Here is an 18,423-nt window from a genome sequence, read left to right on the forward strand (position 1 = left end):
ATAACTCCGTAGGTAGGAATCGCTTGTTTCTCTTTAAGCCAACTCATGTACAGAGCTTCCCAATGGAGAGAGCTCGAGTAACAGACAGGCATTGGGTTTCTACCAACAATATCTCTTCAAACCAAGCCCAACTTGATTCAAGGCTGCTCCATTCTCCTCCATGGCAGGTCCTAGGGACCTGAGACATTGACGTGGGACTATCCCTCCTCAACAGAGGAGCCTTGCATTGGTCAGAGTCTTGTGCCACCCGACTAGGAAATGTTTCCTCAACACAAAAGGAGATATACAAGGCAATGTGCTCTTCCTGTGGACATTACCATCCTCAGAGAAGTGAGTCTCAGGAAGGCCAAGTGAAAAGGTTGGTGGCGAGTTGCTCGGTTAATAAGCTAGTCATACTGCTGTCCCTTATCAAAATCTAAGTAACTTTTTTTCTGAACCTCAGTCTACTAATTACACAGCACATGATGAAGATTTGTAAAAATCTGGCAGCCTCTTCTCAGAATAATGGCATAACCCCAATTCTGATACAACCCCCGACATGGGATTATGTCTTAATTATTTTCTTATTGTTAGAATACAAAGATAAGGGCTGAAGGAATACAAAGGGCTAGAACCAGAGCTCAGTGGTTAAGGGCACTGGCTGCTTTTCTAGAGGTCCTGAGTGCAATTCCCAGAAACCACATAGTGGCTCACAACCATCTATAATGGGATCTGATGCCCTCTTGTCATGCAGGCATACATGCAAACAGAGAACGTAGATAGATAAGTAAATAAAGATAAAACAAGCTTACTATTAAAGGGAGCTTGTACTAAAAGATCTTTATAATCAGTGGAAAATGTAATGGGTACAGTCTTCAGTACTGTGACAATGACTTCAAAGAGGTAAGTTTGGTGTGAACCAGGCCATAACATAAATTGATTGAATTTACAGAAACCTACAGCCAATAACAACAGGAGACTCCCTGAGAAGAATGAAAAGAGCAGTGAACTTGGAATAAGACAGATTCATCTACTGGCCGCACTTTTTGGGGGCAGTAAGAACAACTATTTCACCAGACTACCCTGGTGTGGGAGCAACACTCCTCTCCTAGTTTCTTCTCTATTCCTCAGGAGCCTGAGGAGCTTTTGGAAACAGCAACCCTGATGCGGCCACTGAAATCCTTAGTCACATGGAGTACACCTGGCAGCAGGAAGCAACCGATGCAGCTTCCACCGCTGCACCATTTGGCATTCTGTACTGAACCAATAAGGTTAGCACTAGCTGGACAAATAGGAAATGAACCATCAGCTTCCTAATCTCCCTTTTTAAAATAGGTTACAGGGGCTGGAGAGGTGACTCGAGGTTAACTAAGAGCATTGGTCACTCTTCGGGAGGACCCAGGTTCAATACCTAGCACACACAGAGTGACGCACAGCCACCCAGTTCCCAGGGATCTGGCACCCTAATGTGGCATCTTCGGGTACAGGAGCACATGTGGTACAGACATACATTCAGGCACTACCATACACACATGGCAATAGTAATAATAATAAAAACAGTAGATTACAGTCGTATTTAAGACAACCTCATTTTAAAAACAGCTTCAGCTAGAGATGCACATGAGGAGTAGAATGCTTGTTTAGTATGTTTTTACATATTCTTAAGATTCTCCTCAGCTGGCTGTAGTAGCATGCCTTCAGACAGAGCTCTGGGAGTTTAAGGCCAGCCTGGTCTACATAGCAAGGCTCCAGCCTAGCCAAAGCTATACGGTACATAGTGAGAACCTGCCTCAAAAACAAACAAAAAAAAAACCCTCACTTCTCAAAACAAAAGGACAGAAAAGAAATTGTTTGTTATGCTTGATGTACAGGACTGGAATCCCTTCTATCTGAAGCTAAAAGGTCTACTTTCCAATTTAAGCTATAAATCAAGGTCCAGTATACTAAACTCAATTAGATTTTGAAGGGATCTAGTTTATCTCACTAAAAAACAGCATGAAAATGGAATTAGAGGCCATTTAGAATCCTCTTCTCAGCTGGTCCCTCCATAGCAACTGCAATCTGAACTGAGATTCGCCTGCTTTGAGTCACACAGAAATGTCATTTTCTGTGAGTAGTTCATTTTAAGAGAATTAACAAGTGCTGATATCGGCATCAATACACAGTGTGTGCCACTTTTACAAAACTTCTACACATCCTACATCTGGAAATAGAAGCCTCACCAGAATGTTGTCCAGGCCTCCTTGAATGATATAATTTCAAGCTATTTCTCATTTATTTTTGTTTTGTTTTTTACATCTTACAATGACTATCTATGCATTACCTACACAATTTCTCTTGTGTTTCTTTCAAAGGGAAAAGATGCAAGCCGGTTGTGGTGGTTACAGGCTGGCAGTCCCAGCACTCGGCAGCCCCAAGTGGGGTGGGGGGTGGTAGAAAAAATCATGACATTAGCCCAGCCTGGAATACAAGACCCCACATCTCAAATACGCAAGAAGTGTGACATCCTGAGAACTCAGTACATTAAGAATCTTGAAAAGTTATGTTTTCATTTTCTAAAGTTGAAACTATCAGGTAATTTAAAAATCTGATCTTTATATTTGGAAAAATTATATAACCTTTTACATACTAATGCCAATAGCTCAAAAACATATTACTTTTTTTTTTACAAAATTGACCAGATCAACTAACAGACTGATGCACAGACACAACACAGAATAATATATCAATATTAAATCTCCCAGATCATAACTGTCCTGATGTTACATAAGAGAATGCCTTTGCTGTGGGTCTTCAGGGGCAACGAGGGTGGTGTACACAACTGACTTCCAGGCAGATCAGCAACAAATACAATAATGGTAACGGAGCAAATGATTAATGCTTTCCCCACTCCAGGGTGCTGGGCACTCTGCACTGAGTACACCCCAGACACGTAGAAGCCAATTCTAAACATTCAAATGTCAAAGCTGAGTGTGGGGAGATTCCACCAGAGTCGTTTGAACAGCTTTGCATTTCTGTAGGCTTGAAATCATTTCTAAAACAATTTGAACTGAAGAAAAAGCTAACAAGGAAAAAATAACATTAAAAACTGTGCTTTGGGGGGGGGGAGGCCTCCGGTACCGTTCACCTCTTCTCACCTAAAAAATAACACAAACAAAATTAGGCCTCATGTCAACAACTTGAAGCCAGACTATTGGGGGGAAACATGACAGTATAACATGAGTATACTCAAAAATGGTGCTAACGATGCATGTAGGCCCGCCAGTGAGCAAATTTGTGCCCGAGAAATACAAAGGCTGACATAGGTGGTGCTTATTCAATTCTCTAGCAGACAGACCAGAGCACAAAGAGACTGAAAAATAATATAAAGGCATGGTAGCCAGTGCACTAATATAAAAGTTAAGATCCTTTATTTTTTCATACTATCTTTACCTCCTGCTCTGTATGGTACAGTTCATAGCACATCTCAATTCAGAAGCCACGTTTTCAAAGAACAATACTTGATTGGCACTTAATCTAAAAAAATAGACTTTAAAAAAAGATTCTGGACTGGTTGGTGGCATGTACTCTTAGGCCCTGCACTAAGGAGGCAGAGGCAGGTGGCTCTCTGAGTTTCAGGCAGCCTGGTCTACAGAGAAACCCTGTCTGCAAAACAAAACAAAACAAAACAAAACAAAACAAAACAAAACAAAACAAAGCACACAAAACAGATTCAAAAGCTTAAGTTACTTCAGAGTTTGTTTCCCCAGCAGTGCGATGGACAAAGGAACCGTTGCCATGCCTGACCCCTTGAGTTTGCTCTACAGGGCCTACAGGGTGGAAGGAGAGAAGTGACTCGATGCTTTATATTTTGTCCATGACCACCACAGTGGCCTCGACATACAAATAAATAAAGGAATATATCTTTAAAATATTTTACAGAGGGAGCTGGAGAGGCTCAGTGTTTGAAAGCTCTTCCCACTCTTCCAAAGTGAGACCTGAGTCTGGAGCCTATAATTTACATCTAGTGGCTCACAGTCCCTTGCAGTTCCAGCTCCAGAGAATCCAAAACCTCTTATGGCTCCAAGGGCACACACATGCCATACACTCAACACAGATATACACACATGCATAGATAATAAAATACATCTTTTAAAATATTTTAAAGGCTTTCCCCCAACTTTCAAATATAAACGTCAATGAAGAATTTCTTCCTCAACCATTTAAGTCCCATTATGCTGACTGCTTAGTTTAGATGGGAGTGAAAGAAATTCTTCTACAGAAGAGGACGAGACTGGTAACACTTAGTTTAGTTTCTCTGTTGCCAGCAGTGTCTTTTAAAATGCACTTGTAATAGAAACATTACTCCGACACAACTCTACCTTTCACAAGGATCTCAGAAATCAGTTTCCACCTCAGTTGTCACTCTTGAGCTTCCTGGATAGTGACCATCAAAAGATCACTTTCAGACATAGCAGAGGAGATTCAAGTTCTGCCTTTCAGAAGCTTAAACATCCTTAGGAAACGGAGCAGTTTAGGCACACACTTGGGACTTGCACACAAGAGAAAAGGCCCTGGAAGTGCCCAGAGCAGAGAGGTGTTTTAAAAAAAAAGGTGCAAAAGATTAATTTAGTCAACACTAAAGATCCACCAATCAATAATTCTGTGCCAAGCAACTTGATCAGGGATTTCGCCAGAATCCCCTTGGCTAATGTCAATAAGGCCTTCTCAAAGACATCATGATTTAAGCCATTCTCATCTGAATTACGGCTTTAGCGATCCTTTGCTTGACAGCAAATAAACAAAGAGTACACATGTGAATAATTTTCTGCCACTCAGCAAAAGGAAAGAGCACTTGAGACAATGACAATGTGAACAACAATACTGTTCCAAGGAAGTGAGGTGTCCACAAAACTCCATTTTAAAAGAATATGGCAAAAAATGTTTTTCATGTTGTTTAGCCAAACTTTTCAATTGTACAGTGTGGCAAACGGTCAAAATTAATCCATAACAACTAATTCTGATATTGGTAGTTCCCCACCTGGAGGCATTAAATGTTAAATGGATTCTTCAAAACTGAAGAATCCTTTGTTGTGAATTTACTAGCACCTAACTCTCTCACACCACTGGGAAGTGAGGTTGAGTGTGAACAATGGTTTTTGACATTGACCCATTAAGTCCCACCCAATAAATAAAACTCAGTTTCCCCACTTCAGTCCCTTCTCTTCTTATCCTGCTCAATGTAGCTATTTCCCAGCATCATCTTACCAGGGGTCACAGACACTGCCCTACCGACTGTGTGGAAGGTGAAAGAATCTAAAAGTTCAGGTATAAACATTCGCTGTTTCTACTAAGGACTGACCTTTTTTCCCACCTCAGTCAAAAAGTTTAAAGCAAGACAAATACTAAGATTGTTTTGAGCTGTTCCATCCAGAGGATTTTTTTTCCTCATTAGATCTTCTTACCAGAAAAAATATTTACATATTCTGTAGAAATTAATTCATTCTAAGCAAGGAATTTTTTTTTTTAACGGGATCATTCTCAGGTAATGTCTATTTAATCAAATGCAATCTCTGAACAAGCTCAATCTACAGAAAGCCACGGTGCTTTTTTTTCTTTTTTAATAGGAGCAGGCACAAGAAGAAATAAACTATACCAGAAACACACATTCCAGTCCTACAGTTCAAGCACTATTTCGAGAAAAGTGAAAATAAAGTCCCACATCTCCCTAGGCAACAGACGGTTCTTGAGGGGAGGCTAGGTGCAGAGTATGCCCCAATACATGTTCAACACCCAACATTCTGCCTCTTCCAGTTGCCTGAATTCCTGCCACCCACCAGAGACACTGGACAACTTCACCAGGTTAACACGGGTGGGATGGGGGGGGGGGGGCGTGACCTCTGGTGCAGAGAAACCACTGTGATCCTGACGCAAGTAAAATACCCCTGAAAGTTTTCCAAATGTACTGGTGCATAGCTTCCCTAAAGGCTGAACGTTCCTCGGGAGCAGGAAAGCCGGGTTCCCTAGTTTGCCAGACTTGTGCAAAGGGCTGGGAGGCAGAGGAGGGTGCAGAGCGCCCAGCTGCCCTGGCGGCCCCTCCTCTCCCGTCTCCCTTGGCATCTCTGCCACTCGCCAGGGCTGGAGCTGCAACCCTGCTGCCAAATCCACTGGGCAAAGAAGGCTGCAAGCCAACCGTCAGGTGAACCTGAAGCCCAGGCTCCCCGACCGCTGCAGGCACGAGGGACCCTGTGCGGACCCGCCAACTTAGAGCGCCACAGGACCGCAGGGCGCATGGCCTTGGCGAGCAGGGACACTGTGGAGGGAGGGCGCGCAGTGCGGTGTCCTAGAGGATGAAGCCGCGCCTCTGTGCTGCCACAGGTAGGGGACTTGGGTGGCCTCGCAGCCCTGACACCCACACGCCTTTCATTTGGCCTCTCAGGCAACTGAGTCAGCCCGACCTCAGGGCTAAGCTCTGTGCAAAGCTGAGGCGCATGGGAAGGTTGAAGGAGAGGCCACGTGCCTCTGTGCCTAACTTCAAGCCGCACCCCCGACCACGGTCTCATGCTTGCCCACAGATGGTGCTCCCGGACTATGGGAGGCTACCTCGCACCGGAGCTCGCCTGGTTCTCACCTTGATGTAGCCAGCCAGAAGAACAATGGGCGCCTAGAGCCTGAGTAGCAGCAAGACAAGAAGCTTGCCGGTGGCCGCCATCCCTGGCCTGGTCGCCGTGGCCTGGGCTCTCCTACACTCATGCACAGCTGGACCAGAGCGTCTCCCCACCAGTATCAAAAACCTTCTGAAGCCTGCTCACCGCCACTCTGGTGGGTTTTAACCGACTTCAACAGACTTCACAAAACCACGCCCTTCTTCAACAGGATCCAATACAAGCAGGCATAAGTAGCCTAACTTGCCGCCCCTTGTTTAACCAAGGCCCAATCAGAGCATGGATGCACCGTCTCCCCTCCCCGTCCAGCGCGTGCCCCCGCATGGCCCCGCCCCAAGACACGACAGCCCCGCCCCTGCTCTGGACTCCAGGCTGGGGAATCAGGAGTATTGTGGGCAGACCATGGGCCGCTGTTCCTAAGGCCTGAGGCTCCTGCGTGGTTATCTATTGGGGTGGCTCTACATCATCCACCTTCAGCCTCGGGATTCAGGCACGCCCCACTCCCCCCGTCCCTGCGGGATATTTTCCGATTCCTTTGGGTACAGCTCTCTTTGGAGCTTCTGGAAAATGTTTTAATTAAAAAACAGGATGAATTGTTGGGAGGTCAGGGCAGTTAGGAGGGGCTTAGTGAATCAGTTTCAAGGATATCCTGAAATTGTTTTAAATTGCTGAAGGAGCTTTCCCAAAGGATACAATGTTTCAATCTACCCTCCTGTTACCCTACAGGGGGGAAGGCTCCATCTACACTGCTACAGCTTTTTCAGGGAAGCATTAATTTTTTGGGGGGTCAAAGGTCTCCAATTGTAGCCTGATGGGGAAAGAGCTCACACACCACCAGTTAGTAACCCCTTTTCTACCCTCTGTAAGGAAGTGCAATAAACTCCCTGAGGCCCCACAGTGAACTCTAGCCTCATACCTCAGTTTGTCACTGTGACTTTGGGAATGGAGAATAGACCTTGTTTACCACGACCCAAGGGAAGGAATTTTAGCTACATGTGTTTAGCTCAGTACACAGTCCTTAAGTAAGTGCCTGGTTCAGAATGGTAGGATCATTGTTTAGAAGATTAGAAAAAAGGGACCAGAGATGGCAATAGGACAATAGTAGCTCACTATTGAGCAGTGATTTTTAAATTTACAAATTTCTTTTGTATACATTCTCTGGTTTCATATTCATATGGACCCTGTACAGCTCAGTTACTTCATTCCTAGGAAAATAACCTAGGCTGAGAATAAGTATTTTAAATGCATTTGAGGGATTAGTTATTTACTTACATACTTTGAAGTTGAAGACACAGCCCAGAGATCAGCATGTCCTATGCGAGTCCACCACCTTCTTCATAGTCCTTGGTTTCCCTGAGACACAAGTCCTGCTGTGGAACCAGGCTGTCCCTGAGTTTACTATAAAACTCAAGCTGTCTGTTCCTCCTGCTTCTGCCTCTTAGTGCTATGGTTATAGGAGTAGTCACCATATCAAGAAAGATAAGACAAATTCTTTTAAAATATAATGTAAATTGTAAACATATAGTAATTTTAATTGTGCGTTTAAAGTAGACTAGAAGAAAATAAGCCAACATGTTTATTTTTCTGGATAATAGGATTAAAACAGTTGCTTTAGTCTTCTCAATATATTATATTTTCTATAAGAAGCATGTATTCCTCTTATAATGCAGGGAGTAATGGATCCCTCCTCTTTTGTCTTTCTGTGTCTTATTAACAGTCCATCGTTAAGTAGATATGGTACCTGCTATACTCTCACTTAAATGACTAATGCTTCCAGCAATGTAATAGCTATAACACTTTTAAAACTTTCTCAGGCTAGTCATTATATTTTTTTAGAATGAATTCCTTAAAATCATAGCTAGCCCTGCCTCATATATACATATATATGTACTGTTTCAGTATAAAGAGAAAAGTCTGCTCAAACTGACTTAAACAGGACTACATGCTGCAGTGTAGCTCATTGGTTCAATCATGGGTTCAGTCCTTGGTACTGGAGAAAAATAAAAAGAAATCCTATTTATAGACTTACTTGCTGAAAAAGTCTTACCTGAAGGGGAAGAAAACAGGCTTGATTCCCATCAGCACGTTTGTTTACATCTAAAAAAAATAAAATTATTACAGGGACTGGAGAGAGGGCTCAGCAGTTAAGAATACTGGCTGCTTTTCCAGGGGACCCAGGCTCAGTGGGCCCAGCACCTACATCAAGGCCCACAACCACCTGTAACTAGTTCAGGGGATCTGATGATGCCGTTTTTTGGCCGCCTCAGGCACCAGGCATACACAGGCAAAACACGTATACCAATTAAATAAATACACGATCAAATAAATAGAAAAATATAACTTTGTTACATTTAGCAAGTGAGTGTGTGTGTGTGTGTGTGTGTGTGTGTGTGTGTGTGTGTGTCTCAGAGCACATACTCATTTATGGTGGACATGTGAAGGTTGGAAAACAACTCCAGGAATGGTCTCTCCTTCCATCATGTGAGTCCCCCGAGTTGTTTTCAAACAGTCAGGTTTCTCTTAGTAAACACGTTTACCTGTTAGCCCCCTCCCCACAAGTCCATCTACATCTATTCTGATCCCCATGTCCTCCTGATGTGGCCCCTCTAGGTGTGGCAGTGCCTGGTGTAGCAGTCTGTGGGCAGTTGCAGGCCCTGTTTTGTATCCTTACAGGAAATTGTACTAGAGAGTCAGCTTCTTCACAGCCTTCTGAAGAAGTCCTGAGATTTTTTCTGGCTGATCAATTTAGGTCCCATGATTCCCCCCAATTAATAGCCAGGGTATGGGGTGGGAGTGAAAGGTGGGGATAGAATGTACTCTGTATCTTAAGCCATCTAGGCACTCTTTGGAATTGAGGGAGACGCTGTGGGGGAAGGGTAGATTCAGGATTGAATATCAAACAGACTCATTGGGAAAGAAAGGAATAGACTATGTCCCCGCTCAATCTCAATATTCTGCTGAATTTGGCATTTAATGGTCTAACAAACATCTCTCCTGCAATCCTTGTCTTTTAGTTTTACTCTGTGATCATTGAATATACATGATTTAAGTAGAGCTTATGAAATTCCCGTGCTTAAATCACCTTAGTAAAACTTCAACTTGAAGATAAGGCAGAATTTTTTTTAAATTTGGTTTATACGGTCAGCAGGTTATTTGTTAGTTATTTTTATATTAAGCCATTTTATTATGTTTTATATTAAAATATTTTTATTATATGCATAAGGGGTGTTTTGCCTGCATGTATGTCTGGGCCCTATGTGCATGCCTGATTCTTTCAGAGGCCAGAAGAAGGTGTCAGATTTCCTAGAACTGGAGTTACAAATGGTTCTGAGTCACCATATGGGTACTGAGAATTGAACCCAGATCCTCTAGAAGAGCAGTCAGTGCTCTTAACCAAGTAACCATCTCTCCAGCCCAATTGTTATTTTATTTTATTTGTGAGTGTGCAAGTGTGTGTGTGGGTGGGGGGAAGAAGTGGTGGGTGTGCATGTATAGACAGAGATAGAGAGAAAACAAAAGGGAAGAAGTGTGTGAGTGTGTGTTGTGTGTGTGAGTGTGTGTGTGTGTGTATGTGTAGACAGAGATAGAGAGAAAAGGGAAGAAATGTGTATGTGAGTATGTCAGTGTGTGTGTGAGTGTGTCAGTGTGTGTGTGTGCATGTGTGTGTGTATGTATCTGTAGACAGAGATAGAAAACAAAAGGGAAGAAGTGTGTGTATGTGTGTGTGTGTGTGTGTGAGAGAGAGAGAGAGAGAGAGAGAGAGAGAGGAGAGAGAGAGAGAGAGAGAGAGAGAGAGAGAGAGGAGAGAGATCAGCATCCTGTGTGCGAGAAACCTATTCCAGCATCAGCTTTTTAAATCTCCTGATACATTTTACACTGCCGAAGCTTCAGGAGACTTGAGCTGTTTCCAGTTTGACTGCGGTAAGACGGATGTGACTCCAACTGGGGAGAGCTGTAGGTTAGACAAGTGTTCAATTCCCAGCACCCCACAAGGCAGCTGACAACTGTCCCTAACTCCAGTTCTGGGGAATCCAACACTCTCACACAGAAACACATGTAGGCAAAACAACAACACACTTAAAAATAAATAAATGTGTGTGTGTGTGTGTGTGTGTGTGTGTGTGTGTGTGTGTGTGTGTGTGTGTTTTAAAAGAACAGCCTGTGAGGTCTGATAGGAATTATTTGCAAATGATTTGCATGGAGAGTGGTACAGGCAGACTATGAGGCCCGTGTAAGAAGAAGCATACACGTTTGGTGATGACACAGAAGGCTTTGGGAGGTAAAAGTATTCTGTATTGGTTGTCCAATATGGTCTCACACACCTATTATCCCGGCACTTGGGAGGTTGCAGCCGAGAGAATCGGGAGTTCAAGGTCATCTTTTGAACTATAGAGCAAGCTGAAGGCTTGCCTGGACTAAATGAGAATGTTTCAAAAAACAACAAAAATTCTACATTTTTATTGTGATTATACTTCTTAAAGCTTAAAATTGAGACACATCATCTGATAATGAGATGAAATATTCTAAGTTGTAGTTATTTGAATTTTATGAGTATGAGTGCCCTGTTTGTATGTAGTATGTGTGTGTGCCACATGTATGCCTGGTACCTGTAGGGGCAAGAAGAGGGCCTCAGATGCTCTGGAACTGGAGTTATAAATATTTGTAAGCTGCCATGTGGTTGCTGAGAATAGATTCTGGGTCCCCTGCAAGAGCAGCATGTGCTCTACCCACTGAGCCACCTCTCTAGTCTGAAAGGAGACGCTTTAAATCAGAACACTTAACCACCATGCGTGCTTGACAGTTAATATAATATTTCCCCAATATGCTCCTTGTTTGTAATTGCTTCTATTATTGTGTATTCAGCAACTTTGGCCTTAATCAAACAATTCCACTAAGGGGCGAATCAATGAAATGAATAATGAATGTTTGTAGATCTGCAGGCTATCTGGGAGTGAAAGACCCCCAAACTTGGGGAGACTCTCGCTCCAGTCACCGGTTGGGGTACACCCAGGAAACACGAGTAGCCAGTCTTGATGTAATGAGCAAGAGGCAGTTTTATTTACGAGATCTCGGGCTGACACGTATCCCACACAGGAGATTGAGTCAAGCCCCGAGCCTCTCTAGGCAGGAGCTTATATAGGGAGAACCAGGGGTTTCGTGTGGATACACATAATTGGCTTGTACAAAGGGTGCACAGTTACTTTTGGCACGGAGTTACATCAACAAAGCATACGTGTAATCTAGCATCTCAGCAAAGTGGGCAGGGCAACTCATCTCACTGCAGCAGGGGGATGACCCATCCTCAGGGAGTGAAGGAAGGGGATGGGGTGGCTCCAGATGGCCAGTGTCCTTGGGAGCTGATAGTGGGGCTGGTGAGCCCTATCTCAAATTCTCTCAGGCATGCCTGGACTTTGTTTGAGACTAACTTTTTGAAATTTAACACTTCAGGAGCAAAAGCTGGAAGTGTCTCTTTGCTGTGGCCCTGTTCAGCACAGCAGCTGTGGTCCTGAGTCAGGAGACTTGGGTACAGACAGTGGAGATTATTTCTTTAAATTTCAATGCTCACGTGTTCAACAGTAAACATTCTCATTTAGTAACAGATGAAACTTAAGAGGCCAGGAACTGCTGAGAAATCGCATTCATTGAGCAGTTTGAAGAGAGAATGAAAAAACCCTGAGATCAGAAAGGAAGGGGAACCATGGAAGGAGGAAGCATAGTTTACTTATGGAGGGTCAGGCCTTTCCAGTTCCCTTCTGCCCTTTGGTTCTTTCTGAGCTGTGATCTGAGGATAAGGAAGGACCCTGGCACACAAGAATCTCAACCCCCTATCCTTCTGGAAGTCTGGTTTCACAGTTGCTAAACAAAACTCTCTTTAAAGGCTGGGATGAAGCTGCAGGAAGCCACATGATTGACACCTGGGAACAAAGCCCAAGTGCCAGGAGCCCAGGGAAGCTCCATAAACCACCTCTGCTTGCACTCCTTGGCCCAAGTACATTGAAAGGAGCAGGAAGTCCAGACCATATCCAATGAGGAAGACAACCATTCCCAAGTTGCACACATCCACAATTATCACTATCAAGATGAGCAGCTCAATGAAAACCAAAATCTTAACACATGCACCCAGGATTAATACTGAATAATTAAAGGTGGCTACTTAAATAAAAACCTGGGATCCACCCTCTCCCAACAGCGGCCACCAGCAGTCCTCATTCTTCCCCATCAGAGCCATCAACCAACACTGGGATAGTTCTGTTTTCAGAACTAGAAATTCACACACACTAACTTCCACCACCACTCCCGGCCCCACCTTCTGGTGGAAAAAGTTATCCTACCTTTAAAATAAATAGCAACCAAGTGCTCAGTTCTATGTAAAGTATGAATATTTATTTCAGGCTTTAGATCCCAATCCATTCCAAAAAGCAAAATCTGATATCTCCTCAGAGTAGCTGCAGCCTCCATGTTGGATGGTCGCACAGAGGCAGCACATTTCATCAGACTTAGCGAGAGTAAGTCCCTGATGCCCACCTCAGCCCAGACTTAGGAAGGGAAAGAAACAAAACTCACCACCACGGGGCTGAAAAATGCACACGCACTAATGTAAAGGAGCAGCTAAACCTTGGCAAATTGGCTTTTTTTTAAGTTTGTTTTGTGGGTTTTTTTTATTTTATTTTATTTTATTTTTAGGTTTTGTTTTTTTTTCTTTTTTCCCCCATTTTCTTTTGCTACCCAATATATGCAGCACTTGTGGACTCCCAGTGGGCTCCCAGCTTTAAACACAATGTCTTAAACAGACTAATTCTTCAAGAATCTAGAAACAGACAAAGGTGTTTTGCTGTGAACACTCTGCAGAGATGGGGTTTTGAGGGGTGGTGGCTGTTGGTTCAGAGCTAAACAAAGAATTCACAGCAGAGGAATGCCGAACAGCTGAGAAACACCTAAAGAAATGTTCAACATCTTTAGTCATAAGGGAAATGCAAATCAAAACAACCCTGAGATTTCACCTCACACCAGTGAGAATGGCTAAGATCAAAAACACAGGGTACAGCAAATGCTGGCGAGGATGTGGGGAAAGAGGAACACTCCTCCATTGTTGGTGGGATTGCATACTGGTACAACCATTCTGGAAATCAGTCTGGAGGTTCCTAAGTAAATTGGACATTGCACTACCTGAGGACCCAGCTATATCTCTCTTGGGCATATACCCAAAAGATGCCCCAACATATAAAAAAGACACGTGCTCCACTATGTTCATCGCAGCCGTATTTATAATAGCCAGAAGCTGGAAACTACCCAGATGCCCTTCAACAGAGGAATGGATACAGAAAATGTGGTACATCTACACAATGGAATATTACACAGCTATCAAAAGCAATGACATTATGAAATTCATAGGCAAATGGATGGAACTGGAAAATATCATCCTGAGTGAGGTAACCTAATCACAGAAAAACATAAACATACATGGTATGCACTCATTGATAAGTGGCTATTAGCCCAAATGCTTGAATTGCCCTAGATGCACAGAACGCATGAAACTAAAGACAGATGATCAAAATGCAAATGCTTCACTCCTTCTTTAAAAGGGGAACAAGAATACCCTTGGCAGGGAATAGGGCAGCAAAGATTAAAACAGAGGCGGAAGGAACACCCATTCAGAGCCTGCCCCACATGTGGCCCATACATATACAGCAACCCAATTAGGCACGATGGATGAAGCAAAGAAGTGCAGGCCGACAGTTACCATATGTATATCTCTCCTGAGAGACACAGCCAGAATACAGCAAATACATAGGCAAATGTCAGCAGCAATCCACTGGACTGAGATCGGGACCCCTGTTGAAGGAATCAGAGAAAGGTCTCGAGGAGCTTGAAGGGGCTTGAGACCTCATATGAACAACAATGCCAAGCAACCAGAGCTTCCAGGGACTAAGTAACTACCCAAAGACTATACATAGACTGACCCTGGACTCCAACCTCATAGGTAGCAATGAATAGCCTAGTAAGAGCACCAGTGGAAGGGGAAGCCCTTGGTCCTGCCAAGACTGAACCCCCAGTGAACGTGATTGTTGGGGCGAGGGTGGTAATGGGGGGAGGATGGGAAGGGGAACAAGAATATAGAAGGGGAGGGGGAGGGATTAGGGGGATGTTGGCCTGGAAACCAAGAAAGGGAATAACAATCGAAATGTAAATAAGAAATACGCAAGTTGATATAGATAAAAAAAGTTAAAAAAAAAAAGAATCAATACAGTGATGGAGGGAAGAATGCAAGGATTCAGACATTCTGTGGAGGGAACTTCCTCTCCAGTAAGGTCCATAAAAAGGAGCAAACTGAGATCTGCAAGAGGAGTGAGTCATCAGGGGCTGTTTGCTTCCCACCCCATGAGTAAGTTTTTGCTGAGTGGCCACTGTAGATCCCCACTTGCTTCCCTCCCTTTGGCCTGAGATGTCAGGGCAGTACAGGGAACTGAAGGAACATGTCACGACTCCTCATTTCCAGAATCATCATCATCATAACAGTTGGCATCTTCTTCTTCCTCGTCTTCGTTATCAATGTCGTCGTCATACAGGTTGTCATAAAGCAAATCTGAGCTGTTGTCATTGGAAGGCACTTTAGTTTTGATGCAGTATTCTGCCAGGGTTGTTCGGACCTTCACTCCATCCTGTTCTGCTTCAGCTTTCATGGCTGAGACCTGTTTTCTGGACAGAGGACAACATAGGAACATTTGTAGAGGTCTGTCTATCTAGAGAGGGTCTCAGGCTAACCCACGTGGCTTCGCCTCTATAATCCTCCAGCCCTTGGATGGGAGTGCTGGATTATTAGGGAAAGCCAGCACACTTGTATTAGGTGAGTCTTATAACTGTGCATAACCAAGACTCCCTGTCACTCACATGTCTCAGGCCACACAGAGCAGACATCTTGCATCACGCCAAGGCTCTCAACCATCAGGCACCTTCGTGTCATGGAGAGTCTTTGCCCTAACACTTCAGCCTTGTTTGCAGCAAGGTCTCCTTCGTTTGCTGCTGCAGAGATCAGGCTAGCTCGAGAGCATTTCAAAGCTCTGTCCTCTGCCTCCCATCTCCTGCTAAGGGTTGGGGATTGTGGACACATGTGCACTACTGGCTCTATATGCGGGTTCTGAACTCCTGCACACGTGAGCCAGAGGCCCAGCATGCTTAGTGCCTTGCATTCATGCAGCTGATTACTAGGCCAGACTTTCCCCTCACCCTCTAGGTTCCCCCAGTCACTGAGTCTCCCTGTGTCTGGAGTGGCAGGGCCGAATGCTAGGTAAGAGGTCCTGCATCAGAGCCATGCCCTGCATCTGTGAAATGTGCAGGGCTGTGGGCACCACCTGACCTTCACCCTTTTCCTGCTGGGTTCTGTTTTCCATTGTCCTGTGAGGGCTTGGCAGGTAACAGTTCTGCCACAAAATGCTGCCTGCCTAAGTGTAAATAGCTTCTCTGCCTACGTGTAAATAGCTTCTCGCCTAAAGTACAAAAACAGCCATTGAGACTGGGGAGGCATGGCTACTGGAGAAACTGAAAAGAACACCACTTTCTAGAAACTTCAATTTGTTGCCAGGCCTTGAACATGGATGTTCTTGTAGCTCCTACAGGCCTTTACAGTTTACACTAAATACCTTCGATTCTTGATATGACTCACTCACCCCAGTGGCTGACCACTAAACACAAGCAGGGCACAGGGATGGACACTGTAATCCCACTACTTGGGAGGCAGAGGCCAGATCTCTGTGTTCAAGGCCAGGCTGGTTTAAACTGCCTCGCACCCATGCATGTACACACACACACACACACACACACACACACACACACACACACACACAGAGAGAGAGAGAGAGAGAGAGAGAGAGAGAGAGAGAGAGATACACACACAACCAAAACAAGCCCAGAAGTTCTATACTCCTGTCCAGTGAGTTCTCTTTACTTATTTTTTTTTTTTTTACTGTGCTTTGTTTCTGTTTTGGGTTCTCTTTCAATAGCTAAATTCATCAGGTTACTACTCCATAAATACAACTGAGAATTGTTCTAAAGTACTCAGAATATTGAAGTTTGAACTTAACCCCTTAGATCCAGAATGCCTTACCTAATGATCTCAGCGTACTCCTTGTCCTTTCCTTTGCTGTCCCTCCATTTCCTGAACATGACTGAAGCATCCACATTGGCTGGGGAAAAGGTGTTGGGCTCATTAAGCAGGGAGATTACACTCAGCACGATAGTCCTGAGAAGGAAAGAAGAACCCACAGTGAAGCTCCACGTCCATCATATCCACAAGCACAGTTTTTAAGAAACTACAGTTTTAAAGTTTTTCCCCTTAAAAAATTTCTGATGCAAATTTGAGGTCATAATATTTGATGACTTATGAAAAGTGGATTATGCAATTTTGTTTTCAGGGGCCAGTGAGATGGCCCAGCAGGTAAAGGAACTTGCCACCAAGCCTGCTGCTCTGCGTGGATCATTGAGTGAAAAGGACAGAGGACGAGAATGCCCCACAAGCTGCTTTATACTCCACGCCACAACATGCAAATATAAATACACACAGTAAATGTCATTTCTTTTCTTAGGACCAGAAGCCACTTCAACCACCAGAACTCCAGGTAGGCCACCCACACAGGACTACTCTGTGTCCCCAGAACCTCCCTGCTGGATCAGAGGCTCGAGAACTCAGCCCTGAACTCTAGTGGAGACCCCCCAGTTCAACGCAGGCCACAAATAACAGAAACCAAGAAACAAAATACCCATCCAACAAAGACAAACTCAGAAATCAAATGCTGTGCTCTAAGTGGACGTCTGCATAGAAGAATGAATATAGGTCCATAGCTACCACCCTGCACAGACCAAAGTCTAAGTGGATCAAAGACCTCAGCATGAAGTCAAATGCACTGAACCTGACAGAGGGGACAGTGGGGAGAGCCTTAGGAGACAACTTCCTCAACACAGCACCAATAGCATGGGTGCTGAGATCGACAATTAGTAAATGGGACCTCATGAATCTGAAATTTTTCTGTAAGAAAAGGGACACTTTCAATAGGACAAGACGGCAGCCTACAGGAATAGAAAAGATTTTCACTAACTCCACATCCAACAGCGGGCCAATATCCAAAATTATATAAAGAACTCAAGAAACTGGACATCAACAAACCATATAATCCAACTCTGGGACACAGAGGTAAGCAGGATTCTCAATAGAAGAATCCCAAATGGCTGAGACACACCTAAAGAAATGTTCCAGCATCTCAGCCATCGGAGAGATGCAAATCAAAATGGCCCTGAGAGTTCACCTCACACCTGTCAGAATGGCCGAGATCAAAACCACAAGGGATAGATGGCTCAGGCTGGTGAAGATGAGGAGCAAGGGGAGCGCTCCTCCATTGCTGGGGGGAGTGTAAACATGTATGACAGTTCCTCAGAAACTGGGACTAGATCTACCTCAAGACCCAGCTATACCACTCTTGGGGATCCATCCTTCCAAAAGGACACATGCTCAACTATGTACACAGCTTTATTCATAATAGCCAGAAGTGGGAAACAACCCAGATGTCCCTGAATTGAGGAATAAATAAAGAAAATGTGATACCTTTATATAATGGAGTATTACTCAGCTGTTAAGAAAATGATATCATGGAATTTGCAGGCAAATGAATGGAACTAGAAAAGATAATCCCAAGTGGGGTAACCCAGACCCAGAAAGACATCGTGGAACGTACTCGTCAGGAAGTGCATATGAGCTGTCAAGGGCAAATGCTAAAGTCCACAGACCCAGGAGGCTGGCTACATAACAAGT

At 44.1% G+C, this 18,423-nt stretch overlaps 1 protein-coding gene across 4 annotated transcripts in view; it reads right to left on the bottom strand.

Annotated features, from left to right (window-relative positions):
* Window positions 1-13,870: 13,870 nt before the first annotated feature.
* LOC134479836 (ubiquitin-conjugating enzyme E2 R2-like) overlaps window positions 13,871-18,423 on the bottom strand; it is a 36,155-nt gene continuing 31,602 nt past the window's right edge. For all 4 annotated transcript variants that reach the window (XM_063264533.1, XM_063264532.1, XM_063264535.1 and 1 more), the window contains 2 exons: window positions 16,726-16,860; window positions 13,871-15,320 (listed from right to left, as the gene is read on the bottom strand). In XM_063264533.1, the coding sequence (XP_063120603.1) occupies window positions 15,101-15,320; window positions 16,726-16,860 (355 nt within the window). In that variant the 3' untranslated portion in view covers window positions 13,871-15,100. The remainder of the gene's footprint in view (window positions 15,321-16,725; window positions 16,861-18,423) is intronic.

The sequence above is a fragment of the Rattus norvegicus genome, chromosome 7, assembly GCF_036323735.1.
Source record: "Rattus norvegicus strain BN/NHsdMcwi chromosome 7, GRCr8, whole genome shotgun sequence".
NCBI classification, from domain to species: domain Eukaryota; kingdom Metazoa; phylum Chordata; class Mammalia; order Rodentia; family Muridae; genus Rattus; species Rattus norvegicus.